At 48.9% G+C, this 23,229-nt stretch overlaps 1 protein-coding gene across 1 annotated transcript; it reads right to left on the reverse strand.

Annotated features, from left to right (window-relative positions):
* Positions 1-422: 422 nt before the first annotated feature.
* On the reverse strand, positions 423-22,155 carry CHMP4B (charged multivesicular body protein 4B). Its single transcript, XM_083800974.1, has 5 exons — positions 21,825-22,155; positions 5,237-5,414; positions 4,328-4,442; positions 3,789-3,915; positions 423-1,238 (listed from the first exon to the last, which is right to left on the reverse strand). The coding sequence occupies exons 1-5, from the start codon at positions 22,018-22,020 to the stop codon at positions 1,165-1,167; spliced, it is 690 nt and encodes a 229-aa protein (XP_083657100.1). The 5' UTR covers positions 22,021-22,155; the 3' UTR covers positions 423-1,164.
* Positions 22,156-23,229: the final 1,074 nt, after the last annotated feature.

Here is a 23,229-nt window from a genome sequence, read left to right on the forward strand (position 1 = left end):
AGACACTTTACTGCACTTGAGATTGTCAGTCATAACTCCTACAAAATACCAGAGCTTTAAAATACATTTTGTTTGCACAGTGCACAATGGGTGTTATTTCTATGACAAAAAATACAAAGCCAAGGCTCTCAGCTCTGTCCTTAAACCTGTTGATTCCATTATTAACCCAGCTTTCATTTCTCCTTAGTGTGGACTTTGACACTGTGCCCCAGAAGATTATTAGAACAAGAGCAGTGAGAGTCCTCTGGCAATTTTGCTCAGCTAAAACTCTAGTTTTATACAACTAAGCTACAGTTATACAACCAAAGTTCAACTAGCTTTAAAGAGTATATGTCACTCGTGTAGGAAGAGGCCAAATGGCACTTAAGTAATAGAGTCGGATAACTTAAACATCATAAGGAACTGATGGCAGTAGTCACAGATGAAAATTAATCAAGATATTTAATACAGTGCAATCCATAGTAGTTTCTTAATTAAAATAATTGTGTGCATGTATCTGAACGGGTTATTATCACAGAAAAAGCAATAAACATTGTAGTGCTATGTAGAAAAATGTACAACTGAAATTTAAATCTTCCCAACTTGCAAGATGCATTTGTCAACTGCAAATCATTATCACCAATTAAAATGGGAATAGTGACTACATTGCTGCGGTGACAAACACAAGGCTAGCCACACATCAGTAAAGGGATATAAACATAACTTGCAAAGAACTAAAAACCTAAAGCATTCCTGCACCTAAACACAATAAGAAGCCGATGGTGGCTTACAACTTTTCCTTTTTAAAATGCCTTACAAGACTTCTAAACACACTTAAACTGACTTAAAATTACAGAGTGTTTTTCAGCTTACGTCAATTTAATATGGCCCAAACTTTTGAAGATGAAGATCCAGCAGTGGCATTAGCACAGTCCAAAAGCCAAAAGTTTGATTTTGCGAATACCTTTTTACAGAAATTCAACCGTCCAAACTGCAGGCAATTCCTCCTGCTCCCCCTTCTTTCCTTCGTGCAGACCTCACTATGCAGAAAACAGCAGTGCAGTTCCCACTGCTTCAGGTTAAAATTAAAGGTAAAGACATTTTGCTTATGCTTTCTCCTCAACACAACATATTTGCACCCAGAATAGGTAATCAAAGTCTTTTTCCAGCCATTTACTACTGTGGTTACTCGGTTACTGCCCCTGCCCAAGCTTCCAGCTGTTTCATGTCTTCATCCTCTTCTTCCTCTCTCTTCTTGGCTGCAAAATATTAAAAGAAAACCAGTAAGTTTGGAATTGAGAGACTTCCAACTCTTGTGTCTGAAGAGTCCAGCTCTTGGGCTGAAGAGCTACCTAGCTCTAGGTCTGTGCTACTCCCCTCCTCGTGCCATGAGCACCAGGAGTTGGTTGGGTGCAGCTACTAGGAAGCATCGTGCTATCATTTCTGGTCCTTTCAGGGGAGCAAACCATGCTGTTTGTTATGATATAACACGATAAATCTGGTTTCTGCAATGAAAACAAATCAACTTAGCAAAACATTTTAACCAAGAAATAGCTACAATAACTTTGCAAAATAGCCCAAAAAGATATTTCCTCAGACAGTGTTTCAGCTTCAAAATCACTGTTTCAAAAGGGAAAAAAAAAGTCAATTAATACTTAGAATGGCTTGCATCATCTTAATGAAACCTTTATGTACGAGGGAACTGAGTCAGCTTTAAGTCAAACTCAAAAACTATTACTTGTAAAGATTTGGAATTTGTTTTTCTAAATTAAGATCTTCCGGTCTCTGCTAAACAAAAACAGCTTTTGCCTGGATTCTTTCAGACACCCATTTAGTTGGCAGGCAACAACAAAAAAAAACTTGAATTCAGGCTGATTAAGTCAAAATCCAGACAGCTCCTGAAAACTGGAAAAGCAGGAAAGCTCACAATTGTTTTCCATCCAATGACTGAAAAGGAGGCAAGAGTCACCTCTGCCGCGGAATACACATTAAGCATGCCCCTGAGCTGGTAGGAAAAGCAGTCCCTTTGGAAGTCCGGCCCACGGTGACCAAAAATACTTTTGATCGCAGTCTGTATTAAGTCAATTTTAAGTGAAAAACAATGAATGAAAACAAAAGAACACAAAATGAAACAAACAACTACAGAAAAAAGCCACCCAACACCATCCCCAGAATCTCAGGTTTTCCAAAATGCTGGACTCGGAGGGAGTTTTAAGTAAAAGGCGAGTAGCATGGCATTCAAAGAGTAATGGGATTCGAATTTCCATGAAAAATCAGCTTAACCAATCCTGTAAGACGCTGTTTTATATTTGCAGTTTTTACTATGAAAAACATTCATAATTTTTATGATTTATTATTTTATGAAGAGGTACGCTTACATAAGTGTTACATTAGGCTGTATAGCTGCTTCAACATGTACAATTATAATGCCTCTGACTAGTCAGCAGTCATTACTAGCTAATATAATGCAGAAGGTATACTTAGTTGGTATGTTTTTAATGTCCATATCCAACCAACGCTAAGAGAACAAATCTCATCAAAACATCTACGAAATAAAAAGGTAATGCCCACATTTATTTAAATTCTTCCTCCTGCTGTTGGACCTGAATTTGGATCGTCTCCGATTCCAGAGAGTTTGATGTAACTCACTCCTTTCTCATCAACACTTACCAACAATTCTGCCTAGCAAAACAGAACTAGGAAAAAAGTGCAAAATCGATTACATTGAAACAAAACAAACAGAGCACGCAAGGAGCAAACTTCATAGCATGCCACCTGAAGCAGACCTTCTTGTTTGGCACTGTCTGCTGCTTCCCAAGTCTTTAATTAGCCTGGAAAGCAGCAAGATAATTACAGGTATGCTCACAACAAGTTGGGAATATTTTTGTCCTCCAGTTTTTTGGACCTTTTCTCCCCTCCCTAAGTAAGCACACAAAATAGAGCTGCAGAGACTACAGCTTACTTGTAATGCCTTATGGCAGATTTAGCAAACTGGGTAGTAAAGCTTCACATCCCATTAACGCATGTCAAAGGTTCTCCCACTCAACTGTAAGTCATGAGGTATCACTTCTAGTTCACAGAAAAATGATTAGTTCAGATTTAACAGCAGCTTTGAACTGTGTAAATACTAACACTTCTTGACCATTCTCCACGTGACATCACCATACTACTTTTTGCTAGATATACATATTCTAAAACTGTCATGACCACAAGTCTGGTACAGCCTGGCTTGAATACGTGCAAATGTCAGACAGAGGAGGCAACCATGGACCCCAAATAGGAGACTGAGGATATACAAGTGAGTTCCTCCCAAAAGCCAGAAAAACGGGAATGACATTTAAAAAATAAAAAAAATAAACAGCAGCAAAAAAGCATGGTTCAGTGTGGATATCTGAACCAGCCTGGGACTAATTCTAAGAGCTAATTTGCTCTCAACTCCCTTCCTTTTATATCCATGGTCTGTTTGTCAATATTACTTCCCTGTTGGATCAGCAGCAACTGGTAGAAAGTTCCCACTGGCTTCTTTCTTCCACGACTTGACTCTACCCTGAGCGTCATCCACGCTGTAGATAAACTGGAAGTGCTAGAACAGATAACAACTGTTCTTGTGATAGTTATTGATTCCCATAGTTCTTGTGAAAGGCAGGTTAGCTCCTTGGAGAAACGTCACCAGATGTGATTTTGAACTCATGAAGCTGTTTCAAGCAATATGCCTGTGCTGCCTGCAGCTCGGATTCTCAAATCAGAGGAGCTAGAATTTAAGTGAGCGTACTTTACAACAACCCGAGATGTTTCTGGTCCATAAATACCTGGTTTTGATGGTATTGATATTGAGGGCACATTTGGTAGTGGTACTGTCTCGGGACCACTTATTTCCAGCAAGTTTTTGTCTAGTTCTTCTTGTTCTAGTTCCTCTAGTTCTGCCATAAGTTCATCCTAGTTTTACAAAGAAAGGAGAGAAAAAAAAGACACTTTTAGATCATATTTATTATCAAGGAGATTTAGCTGGTCATGTTATCACAGAAAATAACTTAAATGCATAGGATCAGAGCAATCTGAGGAGATTAGGAATCTGAATCTTTGTCTGAATTCCTGTATTGCTCTCTTGTAGGGAAGATGGTGGGGAAAGCAGTGAAAAGAAGAAGATAGTGCAAGTCCAAATGTTATCAGATCAAGTCATCCAGACCATTTTCAGCATAAAGTCAGGTACAGAACTGCTGTATGTACTGGTAGAAACAGCAAGTAACAAGTTCCAAGAGAGATTTTATATCCCAATACTATAACTAGATACGTGCAGCATGCAGATATTAAAAGATTTCATTTAAACAGAGGAAAATTCAAAGCATACCTCATCAAAATCTTCCCCAAATCCTACTGGCTTTGAGATGGCTGTTGAAATCTCATCTGCCAGCTCTTGCTGTTCTGCAATGTCTTGCATTAACTCATCTACTTTATCAATATCCCTGTAAAACAAAGGAAAGAGTAGGCAAATCGGGCACTTTCCCAATCAGCACTTAAGACCGTATTTCCCGTTTTTTGTAGTAATGCCACACCATGGTGACACTTCACACGGTTCTTTCTCAAAAAATATTTTGCATGCAAGTCTAAGTTCTATCTTCCTACACCTCACACCCTGATCTCAAAACAAAATTATGCATTTTTTTTTCCTACTTTTCCCAAGAAGCTTAGCTCACAGCAACTATATAGAGACCTTGTACGAAGAGGTTTTGGTTTGTATTTTGACATTATTATTAATTTGCTCTGTTTCCTAATCCAGCGTTATTATATTACATCTAAAATATCTGCTTTTGGAACAACATTCCCATAATGCGGTTTACCTTTAATTACTGCTACATACACTAACTCCAAAGAAACTGCTACAAACACAAACTGCAAAGAAAGTTTAACTCTCCCCTTGAGACTTAAAATTCTTGCTGTTGTGAGGTGGATCTGCAATGGTACACCCTCCCATTTGCTTCAAACTACACTGATGCTAGCCTTCTGTTGGACAAAGTACATTTGCCATTATTGGCTTCCTGTCATATGAAGTGGTACCAAACTGAGAAAGTCTTGGTCCTTCGTATTTTGGTCAATACACAAATATACCTAATATTTTAGTTTTATTTAAGTTATAGCCTTTTAAAAAGATTTTGCTACACTCACTGTACCTTTAGTTATGAAAAACGTGGTATTTAGCAGACCAAGCAAACGCCAAACTAAAGACTGCTACAGGAAGAAAAAGAGGGGTGTAACTTACATGTTGTCGTGAGCAGCTTTCATAGCTTTAGCAGCAAGCCCCATATTCTTAAGCACTTCCGTGTTAGTGTTGGCATTTTCAAGGGCTTCCCTCTGAAATTCAATTGTGGATAACGTGCCATCAATCTGCGCAAGCTGCTTCTCATACCTTTTCTTACGCTTCAGGGCCTGAAGAGCAGCTAATCAATAGAAGGGAAAAAAAAAGTAGGATTTGTGAGATTTATTTGTGAGATTTGCGCTCCAGACAGCCCCTCACGTTTTGTACCAAATGGTACGCAGTACAGAGCAATGTTTAACATCTTCTATTGCTTTTCTTACTTGTACCTCCTTCAAAAAAATTGCTCAAACGTGGCCAAATGTGAGCTGCCCATCCATCCCCTGCCTCCAGGACACGAGCCAAGAAGTGACTTGAGGGCTCAGTGTGACCCAGCCAGCCATAAGACCACAAGGCAGAAGCCACGTTACAGCAAACAGCAGGCTTCACCCTGCGAGCTGGTCCGCTTGGGAACACCTCTGCTCGCTCACCCAAGCACATCACGGCACAGCTGCTGGTGCAGCAACCATCGCATGAGGTTATGCTGCTGCTGCCCCTGCCGGCCCGCTGAACTTCTGCGCAGCTGCTGGGAGAAGCAGCGTATTTGCACATACAGAGAAGCAGTCCTATATAAACAAACTGTGCATGGACAGGTCCAGCTCCTCCCGCAGCACTCAGCTCCTCCCAGGCAGGGCAGGCAGCAGCAGACGCTCCTCCAGGCACCCTGGCAGGCAGCAGCAGCCTGGTGCACACTCAATCCGAAGACACTCACAGTGACAACAAGCCAGATTTACAAATGGCCTCACCTGGACTTGGTTAAATGTCTGGTAAGGGCTGTGTGGAGGCAAAACCTACCGAGCACTGTCACTGATGAACCAAGACCAAGTACAACACAGTGGGAAACGAGAGATGACGACTTCCCTCTGAGGCACTGCTGCTCCCCCGACAAGCAGATTTCTTGCCCACGGTGTCATGGACTTGGTCGTATAATTACACCCACCCACTTTAAAAACTCAACTTGGACACAAACTGCTGTCATAACAGCCTTCTTCTCCGTTTCTTAACTTACAACACTATTTCAAACCTTTGCCTGTCCCCGTTACAATTCCCTAGCAGATATTTTGGAGAGCTGGGGGACTAAGGAGGAAGAAATCCCAGCAGCAGGCAGCTTCCCTTATCTCCTCTACTAGAGCCATGATAACTTTGACACGGTGAGTAAATTCCTGCAACAGAAGCAAAATAGCTTGTTTCCTCAGAGCAGACTAAGCCAGCAGACACCTCTTGCATTGTCAGATGCCATCTTGAGAAGCTTGACAGCCCTTCAAGATAACGTCCTAGCACCCAGAAGCTGTACATAGACCCCCAGCTGTGCAATTGGCTACGAATATACTGCTTTTGATTATCTTCAAATTACCCCAGTGTCCTGGAGGAATAAAAAAGTACTTTGGGCAGCTGCAGCTTAGGCTGCCAAGCACACTTGGAGAGGACCACAGGCTGCCTTCGCAGATGTGATCACACAGACAAACGAACATCACCTCGGCTGTTCCAGCACAAGCCATTTCGGTGGCTGCCACCCCAGCAATCAGTAAATCCCCCCCTACCCAAGCAGCGCTGGCAGCAGCAGTTGCCGTTGCCATTTGGCAGAAACAGGGCAGGATGGGGTCTCTGCGTAACGCAAAGGCGAGCGTTTGTTGGGACACGACACAAACGTCACCTGAAACGTTCCAGCTTTATGCCAGGCATAAAGCGCAGAGCAACGCATTACTGGCACTTTCAGTCTGGTTAATTCTGCACTAATTGTTTAATTAAGGATATACAAAGTTATCTTAGAAAGATAAAACTGTTAATAGGCTGTGTTTATACACTGACAGATGCCGGGAAAGCGTCAGATAGCAAAAGAACATTCTTTATCCAAGACTTTGTGCATTAAGGAGAATTATAGGCAAAACCAGGGGGTTTATAACCATTACACAAACCCAAGCACTGTAATTTACGTACAGTTCCCCACTGTAGCTTTCCCTGAGAATAGCCACAGTTTATCTACACTTCCTGCTTACGTACTCTTCAAGCAAGCCCTGAGACACCAAACACTGCAAGCATCATGGTGAAAGAGCACGTGGTCGGGGTTTATCAGGCGGTTGTGCAACCCTACCCCTCCCTCCGTCCCCGCACACGCCAGCTCAGCGAACCAGAACCGCACTGCCCGGCCTTCGCTGCCTGCCTTCCGTCTGTGTCCGTCGTTCCTTTCCTGCCTGTCGTTCCTTTCCTATGTAAGCAGGGGAGAAATTAACAGAGATCAAGGCTCCTGCTTTTGTAAAAACAAGCTACGTGCTCCTCCAACCTGCAGGGCCGAGCCCATGGATCAGGGCTGCAGCCCCACCGCCCCCCCCCCAGCGCCCAGGCTCGGCATGCCCCTGCTGCTCACCACCCGGCACCAAGCCCAGCCGGGGCCCGAGGTTTCTGTGCCCCCCTCTCTGCAGCGAGGACCCCTGCAGGACCCACCTTCCCCTGGCCCGGATGCTCACCCAGACCTACTGGAAGATGAAGTGTGAGAAATCCCTCCACGTTCCAGCCACCTGCAGGGGGGTAAGGAGCAATACGCAGCCCTAGCAGGAGCTGCATGGCCGCACGCAAAGCCTCGTGTCTAGGCAGTTCGGGATCAACATTTAGCACAGCCCAAGGAGGGTCAGTGATCAATGAGTTTCTGCAACGACGAAAACCTCACACAACAGACTGCAATTTCTTGCAGCTAACAGCACCAAGGAACACAGAACAAGGTATTTAGTGCCTCAGATTAGAGGATCACAACTTCCTGCAATTTATTTTCATCCTCGTTCCCTTGCTTAACTATCCCAACGCATTGTGTTTATAAGTAGAAGATTTTATTAAGCTGAAAAAAAAAAACCCACCCAGTTAAGTTAGGTCACCCACACCACTTTCATCTTCCAAGTCTGGGAAATTTGAGTCCCACACACACCCCACCAGCAAAAGGACACGTGCCTCTGGGGTCTCCTTTCTGCAAGCAGCAGCACTGACCCCGTTCTCTCCCCACGTCCCCTTCACAGACAAGTCTGGCTCTGCCCAGACCGCAGGCAAACCCTGCAGGCCACTAACTAATCATTTCTGCCATATAACAACAAGTAGTATCAATAAAAATGCATCTACTTTCAAGTGAAATACTTAAAATCATTTATTTTTTTTCAAGCTTGTTACAGTTAAGTTGGTTTTCCATCTCCCTCTTAGGACTGATTTCTTAATTTTCAGGTGTCTCTGGAGCTATAAATTGTCCACGTTGCTGTTACACTTCACGGAGCAGTGGTATCGGATGGAAGCGTACATCTCAGAGGATGATTCTGGTTAGATCTATAACTACTTTATCTCTACTCTCCTATTTAAGTGTCGATTTCTGAAGACTGATGAGCAGCTCTGCTGCTTTTACCCTGCAAAACGGTCCTCACCATCTGCATAAATACCTACTGAAACCTTGCGCTACCAGAACAATACGTTTTTATTAAATTTTCAGTGAAGTCAAAGCTATAAATACTTCCTCTGAAAGGAACTGCATTAAATCTTTCTCCACAAGATCCATTTTCAGAACTTGAAATAAATACGAAGACGAGCCAGTTGGCTACAGGACGGCCCGCTAGCACGACGGCGTTTCACACCAACACAAGGCACGGATGTGCCCTTGCAGTGGCGATGTAACACAGCCCAGCTCTGCTCTTCACGAAGAGGCAGCCATGAAAAGAGGAGACCTCAGGACCTGCACCTCTAATTATGCCTTTACTATTTCCAAGACAGCAATTAAATTGGCAGGCAACGTAATTCAATACCCACCTGTAATTGCTGTGGAGCTGCCTCAGCAGGACCTGCAACCTCCTATTAAGCCCAAACCATTTATTCCCTGACCTAGCCAGACATGCCTCGCTCACGACCCAGAACCTGTTGCTAGCACCCTGGCAGCACATTTCTCTAGAAGGAGCTGATCTACATTTTCCACGTGTGACAATTTCCCTACCCTAGAATAAAAAAAACTGTATGAGACTGCAAAATCAAACCAGCATCCCACAGCAGCTTCTGTGAAGTGCCTGAGATTCAGACAGTCAAAGCAAATAGGATTAATGATGAAAGTCACGATGAGAAAAGCAAACTGTGCACTATATGTTTCTTACGAGAGTATCTGCCTTTGTGCAGGATGAAGCACAGACAGGCTATGATCTCAACCCATCAGCAATCAGTTATTTAGCGGTGGGTCCACGCTGGATCACGCAGCGTGGCTGAGATGCAGAAAGCAGCCCGGTGCTGCCAGGCTCTGCACTGAAACCTCACCAGCTCCTCGGCACAGGACACGCAGCGAAGGACACCAGGCACGCGAAAGGGAAACACGGTGTCTGCTCAGAAAGCACGGAGCAGGCTGTATCATCACCCTGACAGCCTTCCCTCCGCAAGGAGTCACGTTCCACAGAAGTTGTTAGGTAACACCAGGTATTTCTCCTCCCAAAAAGCAGGAAGGCTTTGGATTGGGGTTAACTTGCTCTTGAATTAACTCATTTCTATATAAAAACAGCAGCACCACTTCAAAGCACTGGCTGTTTTAGGAGGGGATCTTTTGGCTTGCCTTTCTTTTTCCCCCTCTTTCTTTTTAGCTCAAGTCTCTTGCAGGAATCACAAAAGGACAGCGATTGCTGAACCACCAGAACAAACTGACAGATGACCATCTCAACCTGCTAAACAGCGTTGGATTTGATGCGTTGATGCAAGAAGCAAAAACTGGTGGTAGACTTAGAATTAACTATTAAAAAATAAAATTCCCAAGATAAATTGCTTATTTTCACTTAATAAATCAAAGCAAACCCCACAATAACAGAAATATTTGATGGTTACATGGAAAGTTAGTTTTCACAAGACGATAGCAAGAACCCACTAATGCAGTATTTTAGGAAAACTTCACAACCCCCAGACTTCAGGGGGACAGCGTGTGCTCTGCCTTCTAACCCCAACACTTAAAATACCCTCCAAAACCTAACAGCAGATAACAAAACTTATCTGAATTTCAGTAAAGTTTTCAGCACTTTCCATAGGTAAGTACCCACTGGAGAAAAATCAGAAATGCATATTATTACAATTATATCGGAAGGTAATACATTTACAGCCAACTGGGTGACTCCTGTTACCCATTAAGAGATGGTGAGCAAGCTCAAAGGGATCCTTCCCATATGGCAGTCTGACATATTCTTCACCTTTATCACCGGCTACAGCCGGGACATTGGACCCAATTTGCACAGATAAAGATTTAAACGGTCAGAGCTCTGGGTGAAAACTGCTGGCAATTCCCTGAACAGAAAAGCACGTACAAAAGTAAATTTGAAGAAAATTTTACAGCCTTCTTAGGAAGTCAAACTTTTTGACATATAAAAATGCACGCCTTCTTTCCTTTTTAGTCTTCAGTTGCTGAACTGCAAAATATTAGTTCATTTTTTGTGCTTTTTTGTTACTTTTAAATATCCTACCTACTTGAATTTCTGTGGTAGCCCCCCCACAGAAGTCCAGCAGCAGTTTTATGCTATTTGACCACAGGGAGCAAGAAGAAGGCACAGCAGCACCCAGCACTCCAACACAACTGATAAGCAGGAGCTCATGTTATGGCTTTCAGCCACTCCTCTGTCCGATAAATGAACATTCGTAAGCGAAAAGGGCAGAGTCGTTTTGCCAGACTATCCTCCTCTGTCTGGGCTTACAAGTCTGAAAGAGCGTAACAGTTCACCCAAATAATTTCACTTTGTTCTCAAAAAAAATGCTATCAGGAAGAATTTTATGTAATTTTTAAGATATTTCAACCTGTATGCAAACAATTATTAACAGATCCATCATAAGTCTAAGATCTCCCTCATAATATTTACAACAGTTTGGTAGTGAAATAGGAAAAATCAGAGTGATCAGAAGTTAGCAGGATAATAAAAATACATTTTTTGCTACGTAATACTGCATTCAGAGAAAAAAACTGGCTCGGAACATCAGTAAGTCCATCAAAAACCAACAGCCCTGCTGCAAGTAAGTCCTGCTTGTACACTTGCAGTACAAGCAGTGTTGATGGGGTACTTATGCCCACAGCAATCCCATTGAATAAATGCTTTTAAATATCGTTAGTAGCAAAATACAGACTGGTTTATAAAGAAACAAGGAAGAACTCAAGACTCCTTTTTCCAAATACTTGGAACTCCAGGCTCTACCGGCAAAAACACATCAACTTGAGGAGAGCAGGACCAGGTGCTTCAAAGAGCACTGGGAACAGTGGCAAAAAACACTCGGGAGTTTCACTGAGTTCCAAACCAGGCTTCTACAGAGGTCGAGGCGTTGTGAACCCGGGGAATTTGTCCTGACTGACAGCTCACAAGGTGCACGCTCACTGCGTGTCCACCTCCCGCCTGTAACTGGAAGGAATGGCACAACGATCTGTTAGAGTTACACCAGACACCTAAAATAGAAGCAGAGGAAGACGGATTAATAGCTCTGATTGCTGCAGCTGGGGTGGGGTTAATCTCACATCCAATTTTTAAGTTCTCTCTGGCAAATGAAAGAAGAAATGGCAGAGCCAGGGATACCATCAGAAAATATCACCAGCCATATTCATATGCAACGAAAACGTTCCACAGCAGCCTCAAAAATCATGTATCCTGTATCAGCCGTGCCATGCCAAAATAAATACTGTGAGGTAACAGCAGAGAGGCTTCCCAAAAGGGTCTCTTGGCCCCCTCTCACAGAAAGCCCAGACACCAGAGGTGATGGAGAGTCACTTCACGGCGGGTGCCCTCCTGCACGTTGTATCTGTATTCTATAATTTACTCAACAGAAAAAGCATCATTATTTTTGCTGCGTCTGAAAATGTGGTTCCATCTTCCTGCTGCTTGCCTAGGCAGAAAATATAATCATCAACAACATCCTCGCTGCCCTTGAAATGGGATAAACAAGAGGCACCACAAAGCGTAACAAGTAAATTGCTGCCTGGCTTGCAGCGGCTTCACCTTAGACAGTGACTGTTAATCTCGCACTCTGCTGAGAATTAGCAAACAGCTCACAGTGTCTCACAAAAATCCCACGAAGATCTAATTTAAAGCAATTCAGAAAAAAAGCCTCCAATGCTACAAGCACACAAGAAGCTCGATGTAAATCCAGTAATGACAAATCCCACCGCTCTTACCAAAATTCCTTCATACCTCTGAGCTCAGCCTTGAATAACCGCACTACCTCCGAGGCCTGCGAGCTCAGAAACGCTGAAGAACACTTGCAGGGGCTCACACCCAGCAGAAAAGACTCGTTAGCAGAAAAGCGCCCAGGCGGCACCTTGCCACAACTAACCTGCAGCACGTCCCAGGGAAGCTCTGAGAGCAGCCGGGGCTCACACCGTGCAGCAGCTGGCAACTCAGTTCTGTGCTCAGGGACCCAGAGGTCAGATCTTTTCAGGGCACTTCTAAAACCTTTTGGGCTGCTTCCAAAACCCCTGGTCCAGATACAACAGCTAGAGAGCAGCCTTGTCCTTCACACTTCTGCCAGGGCTTTTTTTTTGGCGCAGGTACCGGTGCTGGAAATATCTCCTGCCCTTCATCTGCTCCAACAGAGCCTCGCGCCTGTCCTGCACGCTAGTGGCACTTCACCTGAGAAGAACACGAGGCCTTTCAGTGACACTAACAACGCGCCAGCCTCGGACAAGGGACTGCAGAGGCAGCAAGCACGGCCAGCAACCAGCACGTAAGCCTGTTCCTAACTGGTTGCCCATTAATCACCTGCCTACACTCAGCACAGAACGTCGGAGGTCAGAGAAGACGGTTTTGATTTTAAGCATCACGGTGTGAAAGCGGATGGGAGGAAGGGGCACTCAAGCATGGTTAAAGATAAATCCACATCAACTCCAAGGCTAACACAGGGCAAAGCAGCAGGATTTCGTTCCCAGGGAGGATCACCTACTGAGATCTGTGATGTCCGGAGGATATACGCAGGCCTAAAAGTCACTTTATGCTGGATGCTTGAAGCCATCATCACACATTTCCCCCACTACCAGAAAGCAGCCACCAGGGCTGGCAGCAGGCTCCTGTGCCCCTCCTGGAGAGGAGGCGGTGGTTTTGCCCGGGAAGAAACTGGGGTTCTGTCTTTTTTCTCCATTTATCTTTTTGTGTCTGTCTACTAAGCACCTATTAGTTCCCAAACCCTCTCCTCCAAGGACGGCAATGTTTCCTAGCTCAAAGATTAAGCGACTGATTAGAACTACTTGAATAAAGCACCTCAACCCAGACAGAGAATAAAAGAAGGCTTCTGTCCTCTCTGAATTTAAAACAACAAGATTACAACTTCCTCTTGAAGAAAGTAGTGCAAGAGCATTTAGGCCATTGTGCAAGAGATTGAACTACACAATACGGATTCACTGTTGAAAAATGTATAAATACTCAGGGGGGAAGCGATCAAGAAGAAAGCACCCCTGCACACCAGCACCACAAGCTCTGCTACGTGCAGTACCGAGCGGAGCGGTACCAACCAACTTCCCTGCCCGAGCAGCACCCGCAGCACCACCGCGGCAGCCACCTCCGTAACACGCCGGGACCGGCCCCGTGGCTCCGCACCCCACAGCTGGGGTGGAAGGAGCTGTACTTGAACCCTAACACATCTCCTCATCGTGCTTCCTTATACAAGCGAGTCAGAAATAGCCAGTTTTATGAGCGCAGAAAGTGAGCTTCTGAAGGTCACAACCCATGATCGCAATGTGATTTACTGCCAAAGCGGTGAGTAAGTCACTCAGGCTGAAAATTGCAGACCGAAGCACGCTGCACTCCTGGGGCCAGAGCTGGCGAGATGAGGAACTTCCTCCTGGGCCCGGCCTTCTGCAGGAAGCAGAGGTTAACAGTCCAGGATGAAAGAAGCCCTTCAAAGCTGATTTCTTTGCTCCTTGAACACCAAGACAGCAATCCTCTGGTCAATAATCCTCACTGAGATAATCTCTAGGCGAGCCGTCCTGGACACTTCTGTCTTTCTCCCTGAGGCCACTGGTGTAAATGGTCCTCTCTTACCCTTTCAAAGCGCCCACTAACATTGCTTGCTGCTAAACATCTGCACCCTACCTCACATCAGTTTGATATTTATACACACACAGAGACATCATTCAGAATTCAACAAATGTTGAAGGTTTTTGGACAAAAAAAAGTATGCTCCTTAAGGGCTCTCCGGGATCCTTACAGACTGCAAATGCTCGTTGTGGGTTTTCTTCTTTATATTGTGACTGCTGAAGGACGCCTAGTTAAAGAGAATCCCAGTGAAAAAACTACTGTCTTCCTCTGAGTCTCCTTCCCAGAAACACATCGGAGAGGTTCAGCTTTACAAGAACAGAAGTAGCTCCTTTTAAACATCTCAACATGTTCTTTTATGACAGGAAAAAAGAATCCTTAAGTTGAAGCAATAGTTTTGAGACTAAAGACACAAAATTCAGGAGATCCTACCTTTAAGTGTCTCATTTGGAGACTTGTTCTTCCTGGGGCACGAAGTAAGTTACTGGCTGGGTAATCTGTCACCCTTTTTCCAGCTCTGTGTAGTTCCCACTACAGTGTCGCCAAGCTGAAGAATTTCATCGAGGCTGTCATAATATTTAGCACTTCCCTCAACATCTTGTCTGGTGAAGTTACGCTATTTTGAGATGTGAAAATTTTAAACTTTTTTTCATGAATTTTCTAATTCCAACACCGATGATGGGAAGGGGAAAAAGTTGGGGAAACCCCAGAATTACAAAGCAAATAAATTAAACCATATTTATTTTCAAAATACTTCGTACTTCTTGACTCAGCCTCTGAGCACTTCACTGGCAAGGCCGCGGCCCACCTTGGGGCCAGAGCTTCATTTCATTTCAAACGACAAACCCATACAGGCTCCAGCTCCAAAAGGCGTGTTTGCCAGCCCGCATCGTTATTACAGCCCTCACAGGTCAAAGAACGGTTCGGGTGGGAAGGGGCCCTTAAGGCCCACCCAGGGCCACCCCCTGCCCCCAGCCCAGGCTGCCCCCAGCCCCACCCAGCCTGGCCTCGGGCACCCCCAGGGATGGGGCACCCCCAGCTCCTGGGGCAGCCTGGGCAGGGCCTCGCCGCCCTCAGAGGGAAGGATTTCCTCCTCACATCTAAGCTGAGCCTGCCCTCTTCTAGTGTAACGCCATCCCCCCCGGCCTGTCCCTACCCCCTGACACGGACCCTCCCCTCTCTCCTGCAGCCCCTCAGGCCCGGGCAGGTGCTGGGAGCTCTCCCGGGGCCTTCTCCCCCAAGCTGTGGCAACCATCAATCACCACAGGGGCACGGAGCAGCGCAGGACCGCAGCACGGAGAAGGCAGCAGTCGTGGAAGCCCGCACTGAGCCCTCAGTCGCTGCACACAGGGACAAAACACACGAGTCAGTGTGTGCAAAAATGGGTGCCTACGGGTTCTTGGGACAGCACCAACACAAACTGCCACAGCTGACTGCCAGCCAGTTCAGAGTTAAAAGACAACATCTGCCAGTGTAATGGTTATATTATATCATGTCAGCGCTCCGGTTGTATTAGCCCCTATAAAACGAGTACTGGAAAGGCCTCACATAGCTGATGAACCCGCAGGAAGCCATAGCAGGCTCCTCCCAACTGGATTTCCAACTGTGAGGCTATTTGGGGCAGAACCGTCACTGCCATGGTCCCAGGCAGGCACTGAGCTTCACCGACAGGGATTTCCAGCTCTGCCCGTGCCCTTCCCACCAGCAGCCACGTGTTTCACCACCCCGGTACCACCGGCAAGGTCTGCGATGCCCCAGCCTCCTCGCCCGGGCCCAGCATGGCGCTGCGAGCAGACCTGCCCTGCACCTGCCAACGGCCTCAGCCACCTGCAGAGCCAGCTCTGCCAGCATGGCCACCGGCAGCACCTCCGCGGGGCCGTCAGGTGTCCGAGGGGACGGCCGGGCTCTCCCCACGTCTGACACGAGCGTTTTTAGCATCTGCACCCTGTCCGTTTCGGGCACCTTGTGCCATAAGTTCCGCTTCGCTGTGTACCTGGCTGCAAATCCACAGAGAGCGCGCTGAAATACCCACGCTGCTCCAACTTCTAGTTTTGCAAAATGGTGCATTTTTGGGTGTCACGAGTTAACGGCGAAGTTTCGCTTTACACCCCGCTCCTGCCAGACGCACTCTCGCAGAGCCTCGCTGCCTGCAGGCCAGGCCACGTCCCCCCCGCTCACACCACGCGCCGTGCCAAGGCTCCGGGCGGGCGGCGCACACTGCCCCGAACAACAGAAAGGGCAGCGTTAACAACTCCAGGTTTTTTTCCAAAACAGATACGGATTTCACTGGGGAGAGCAAAAATCCGTCCAAATCCTGGCAGCGGCCTTCCAGCCAGCAGCGTACGGCCCGACGTGCTACTGCTTCCAGCACCCAGCAGCGATGCAGAGGAAGGAGAGGCTGTAAAGTAATCCCTGCTCGACACGAAGCACAGCCGCGTCCTCTGCCATCATCGCAGGCCTGAAAGCTGCAAGCCACCAGAGGCCTGGAGGGAACAAGCGCCAAGCCCAAAATCCCAGCACAAAGCCTGCCAGCGAGAACCAAGCTGGCAGCTTGCTGAACGAGTCCGAGTAAGCGAAGGAGGGTTAAACCACACCAGCACTCCGCACCAGCTGCGAATTGCGGCTTGGAACCAGAACCAGGAGCCCTTCAGCAGGCTTTACTAACAAGAGCTGAGGCTTACCGAGGTACCGGAACCCAGCACGTGATACTGGGATAAAAGAAGCAATAAAAAAAGCAATAAAAGCAAAGTCAGTGGCTGCAAACACACCAGGCTGCCCCTCTGACAGGGCACGGCACAGAACAGGGAAAGGATGGATTGCAGCAAGGCGTTACCAAATTGCATCTGGCAGAACTGCAGGTCTGGGGGGTTGTTTGTGCAACTTTTCAAAGTTTTTTAAGAGGTGTTTTGAATCCTCCCATCCCTCCCCAGTTGTTCTATACTACTGCAACTGGACTCCAAAAGTCTGTTCCATAGGCGCAGGCCAGAACGGCGGACTACAAGCTTCCTGTTGCTTTAAACACCTCCTTAAAACCAGAGTAACCAGCACGATTCGCCCAAGCCAGGTGCTTAACACTCAACCCATTCATCTTAGGGAGAGACGAAGGACTCGGCCAGCATCGCTATCGACGCCCTTACACTGAAACTGTGCTTTCCAGTTAAGCACCTGGAGCTGAAAGATGCTTTCGGAACCGGACGGTGGCTGCAGACACAGACAAGCGCCTTGTTACCAGGAGGGCTGTATGGCAGCTGCTACAGGATTTCTGCTTCCCTGCATCAGCAGCTTATGATTTATGACAGCAAAACCAGGTTCGTGATACTTGACTCTGGGAGCAGAGCTCACTTCTCCTGCCAGAGATCACGGAGGACCTTGCAAGCACGTTTGCGAGCGATCCCAAGCGAGACCCTTCCGCACAGGCTGCTGATCCTGAGGCTGCAGCTTTCTCTTCCCTGAGCTCCAGGTGATTTGGACACTTGGAGCCATTCAGACACCTACACAAAAGCATCCCCGTCACCACGCAGGTGTGCTTCCACGTTTCAGCGGATGACCAGCTGCCCCCAGCTGCGAGACCCACGTCCCGCTCGGGTTTCACCACGATTACAACACCGGGGCACAGGATGAGGAGGCAGAACCGCCCTCCTCCTTCCAGCCGCGCTCCTGACCGCGGGGCCAGCCCCAGTGCTTGTTTGTGTGCCGGAGAGCAGAGAACAGGGTTGGCGGGCGTTTGGTTTGCTTTGTGCTTTAGGGAGTTCGCTTCTGGCTGCAGCAGCCACTGACCCAACTCACGCGCTGCCCACGCAGCCACTCACGTCAGCGCAGGAGCGGCGGTGGAAGCAGACGCTGCCCCTCCTGGTTTTGGGACCAGCCGACGCCAGCCGCGGTGCTCCGGGCAGCCCTGCTGAGCTCTGGACAAACGGACACAGCAGACCGAGCAGACTGACGGACGGACGGGCGGAGAAGGGTGGGATCGGCCAGCTGAGCTGACCTGCCTGCGGCAGCACCAGGGTCCGCTAAAAGATGACGGGGGGGCCATAACGCCTTGACCCTCGGCTCCAGCTCACGCCCAGCTTTCTTGTTTGGCTTTCTTTTTTTGGTGTGAGACGGAAAATAGGAGTGTTGTCTTTCCAGGAAAAGCCTGAATTACACAGCTGGTATTTAGCCGCGGTTTTGCATCCGTTTTGTACTTGGTCACCAGTGCCGAAAGAAACAGCGCTGTGTTTATTTACAGAGAAGGAGGAACTCTGACTAGCTGGCAGAAATCCGAGTTGATAGAAAATCCACAAAACGTCAGTCTCCTGCTAACACCTGAATATATCCACTGCACATTAGCGTGGTGTCAGCTTCTCCCTCTTTCCAGTATTTGGGGACCTTGTGTTCACTAACAAAAAGGTAAAATCCAGGGGCAGGCAGGAGCGTGACTGCGCTGATTTACTCCGGATCTAATCCCTGGTGGGCTGCTCATAGAAGCGGCACCCAGCAGGGCATCAGGGCTCTCTCCCTGCTGTAAACTTCACACTGAGACAACTTCACCTGGGGGTTTCCATCAGAAAAGGCAGTGAAAAGACGCCGGCTGAAGCACGACACCCACAGAGGTCAGGGATAAGGCATGAACACACTTTCTGTACGCGCTATTTCCTCTGCAGCCTGGCTTCCTGAGCTAGCCCGCTGGTGGCCAAAGGCGTAGAGCTGGGGCAGGGGCTATGAAGATCAGCCCAAGCTATCCTGATTTGATGCAACACCACCACACACACCACCTGGAGTGGGATAAAAGGATGCAAAGGATGCAGCAACTGCACAGCACTTCCGAACCATTGGGCACACACCTTCGGTTAACACAGCTTACTTTCAGGACAGATGCCGTACCTAGTAAGGTAAGGGCTGACCGGTGTTCAAATCACGCTCAGTGCTGCTGCTTACATTCACCAAGAGGAGTAAGCCCACTGCTCGTGAGCTAGAGCAAAAGTGCTGAAGAGTCTCTTGAGAAAAAAAGGTGAACACCCAAACTCACGCCTTTTACAAAAGAGCAGGCTGGACACTTACAGGAGATAACAAAACAAAACACAGGCCTAACCCAGGTCCTTCCCAGAAGACAGAACACTCACTTGCATCTTTTCATCCTATTCTAAGGGTGACCAACCTTCTCCTTGGCAGTTTTCCACCCCATGGACAACAAATGGTAACCACACGAAAGCTGTAGCTGCTGCTCTCCCTAACACACGCCAAAAACAGCATCGATGCCTTCGCGTCGACCTGACCCTTGCAGATTGTTGCCTTCCCCCTCTCCAGGAGCTACTTGGGTACTAGGGAGCAATAGGAAGGAATTAGTAGAGCGAAAGAAAAAAAAAATGCTGCCTGTTAAAATCCCAACGCTCGAGTCCCTTCCGAGGGCACAGCGATCATAAAACTGCCACAGCCGTGCAGCCAGGAAAGAAAGACCATAAAAAAAATTCCTAACACAAGTTGAAAGCCTCCCGTGCCGAGAAGCAAAGCAGCCTAAGGACATGCTAAGGATATTTATACCAGCTGGTTACTCGTTTTAACTCCAGAATTTCACGAGAAGCTGTCTGGTTGCACAGCCCAGACACCCTCCATGCAGATGATGAAAAACACACACGCAAAACAAGTCCACAGATTAATAAAAGCCCTGCGTGCGCTTGGGGCAGGCACAAGGGCCGGAAGGCCTGTGTGAAGTTTCTGTGCTTCCCTCTGACTCCAGGGGTGCTGAAGGCGCTGGTGAATGAGCCTTTAGAAACCACGCGGGCTTGGCAGCCAAACAAGGGCTCGGTGTGCCAGCAGCACGGAGCGGCTCCTGCCGTGACGCCGAGGGTGCGGGACGTGCATCTTCCCCCCAGGAACACGGAAACATCGCTCCACGTTCCCCAGAGCACCTTGATCTCCCCGTGAAGCTCCCTCCCCGCTGCTGCAGACTCACAGACTCTCCTGCCTGCTTTACCACAGCAGCTTCTGCTAACATCGAAACCTCCCGGCCGTGCACCTTGCTAAAGAGGGGGGACATATAAATACCCCCGGAGGGAAATCCAGGAGTCTCGGTGAGGAAAGAAAGCTCTAAGGATTTTTAGAGTTGGGTCTTCTAAAAGTTCAGATCCAATAAAGAGCCAATCCTTAAAAACCATCCCTAATAAATTAGCAGTCGTTTGGTGTTGCTTAAAACGTCTCCATTAGATCAAAACATTTCCATTAAAAAGCAGACTTTCATAAATAAAACCAATTTGTTTTTGTTTTCTCCTAAGTTACAAATTTAAGTGACTTTGCATCAAAGTCACAATTTCTGGATTATAAAACAGCCTGAAGTCAGAGAGGGACAAATCCAAACAGCCATGTAACAAAAAAGAAACACGCACGGGGAATTTGTTCCAGCTAAACTGATGACTGACACCTCGAACTGTGCAGAAACGAACAGCGTGTCCCGAGGCGAACTCGCTTCCCAGCAAGGCAGCAGATACCCACTGGCTTTCCCAGCAGCCCAGTATTAACACTGGCCTCTCGGCTTCAGAGAGGAGAAAAAAAAGGAAAGTTTCCTTGGAGGAGGGGGGGGGGGAATGTTTTGGCTTTCCACCAGAAAACCATCCTCAGCCCTTCTCGTTTTCACAGCTCCTTAATTACTCATCAGGATCCTGTTCTGCTTGGAGACCTCAATTAGCCTGACCCAGAATCCTGCAGCGCACGGGCAGGTTCTTCTCCCTCCTGCACCTCCAAGGAAAGGCGATGCCTCCACTGCCCACAGCACAGCGAGGCGTGGGGAGAGGCCTCACAGAGCCCAGAACCCACAGGTTTCGGTGGGAAGGGGCCCTTAAGGCCCACCCAGGGCCACCCCCTGCCCCCAGCCCAGGCTGCCCCCAGCCCCCCCCAGCCTGGCCTCGGGCACCCCCGGGGATGGGGCACCCCCAGCTCCTGGGGCAGCCTGGGCAGGGCCTCGCCGCCCTCAGAGGGAAGGATTTCCTCCTCACATCTAAGCTGAGCCTGCCCTCTTCTAGTGTAACGCCATCCCCCCCGGCCTGTCCCAAGCTGTAGCAGGAAAAGAAGAGGAGCAGTCGAACAGGGTCAGTAACAGGTGCCAGACCTGCAGCACGGACGGGCTGTGGCGATGGGTATTGGAGTTCTCCCTTTAAGCTTGTTACCGAAGCGGGCCAAAAAACCACAGGAGTAACTCAGCCTCACCAAGGCTGCTGCAGTAAGTTAGGACCGGGTTTGGAAGCCGATTTGCTGCGTGGACGGAGCTGCTCCCAGGGCAGCCTCCTGAGGGAGGGCTCGGCCGAGCCCTGTCCCTGCCACCGGCCCCCAGCCTCGCCCCGGCACAGCCGCGGCCTCGGTGCCACAGCCGAGCTCCGAGGCGGCTCCAGAGGCCGATCCAGCCCCACGGCAGCAGACCCAAACCCGTTTAACCCAAATCCGCGATTTTTTTTAAAGAAAAAAAACAACCCCAGGCGGCGACACGAGGCCCGGCGCCCCCCCCCCAACCCTCCCCCCCCGGCCCGGTCCCTCACCGCGCTTGTTCTTGGTGCCGTGCTTGCGGGCGGCCGCCAGCTCCTGCTCGATCTTCTTCTCGAGGAACTCCTGCTTCTTGCTCAGCATCTCCTCCGTGTCGCGGAGCCGCTGGATGGCCTCCTGCGGGGACGGGCCCTTCCCGCCGCCCTTCCCGCCGGCCCCCGCCCCGAACAGCTTCCCCAGGAGCCCCGACATGGCTGCGCCGGCACGGGTCGGGTCGGGTCCGGCCGCGCTCGGCGCTCCCCTCGGCCTCGGCCTCCTCCTGCCGCCGCCGCCCGGGCCGCTCCTGCTGCTGTCACCGCCCCGCCCCGGCTCGCCGCCCCGCCCCCCCCCCCGCCGCCGCATACAGCTCCCGGCGTGCCCCGCGGCGCAGCGCCGCGCCGACAAGCGGCGGCCGCGCCAGGGGCGCGCTGGGAAATGGAGTCCCGGCGGGGGCGGGGCCGGGCACGAGGCACGCCGGGAAAGGCGGGGAGGAGCAGGCTTCCGGGAGGAACTGGGACGCGGCCACAGAGGGCGGGTGACGTCACCGCGCGGTGACGTCACGGGGGCGTTGCCATGGCAGCGGCGGCCTGGGGCAGGGCCTGGCCCGGGTGGCTCCCACAGCGGGTTGGGCTTTCGTTAATGTCTGTTGGTGTGGTACCGGTGTGTATCGGTACTGGTGGTATCGGTGTGTATCGGTACCGGTGGTATCGGTGTGTATCGGTACTGGTGGTATCGGTATCTGTTGGTACTGGTGGTATCGGTATCTGTTGGTACTGGTGGTACTGGTGTGTATCAGTACTGGTGGTACCGGTATATGTCGGTACTGGTGGTACCGGTATCTGTTGGTACTGGTGGTACCGGCATCTGTTGGTACTGGTGGTACTGGTGTGTATCAGTACTGGTGGTACCGGTATATGTTGGTACTGGTGGTATCGGTGTGTATCGGTACCAGTGGTATCGGTATATGTCGGTACTGGTGTTACTGGCCGTGGGGCGTCACTTCAGCAAACGCCGCGGGAGCCCCGTGAGCAAGCAGGTGCTGTGGTGAGCTCCAGGCAGGAGCAGGAGCAGCCCTGTGAGGCACGGCAGCCGGCAGGAGCTCACCCGCGAGGGTTTCCAACAGCCCTGCCGCATCCCGGCTCGTTAAGTTTGTAACGGCAGGCACAGAGCGAAGACACGCACACACAAATAAATACACAAGGAAAAGCCACTGGGGCTTAGAGAAAAAGCGCGCAGGGCAGCTGGAAACTTCAGGAGCTAGAACACGGCGTTCTGCCTGCCCCTTTGTGACTCTCACCGCCCGCTGTCAGAAGCAGACGCTGAGCTCCACGTACGTGTGTTCTGATCCAGCACCAGCTCCGGACCTTTCAGGGGACGCACCAAGCCCAGGGAACCCCCACAAAACGCCAGGAGGCTCCTGAC

Source organism: Anser anser (genome assembly GCF_964211835.1).
Source record: "Anser anser genome assembly, chromosome: 16".
Lineage (NCBI taxonomy): Eukaryota > Metazoa > Chordata > Aves > Anseriformes > Anatidae > Anser > Anser anser.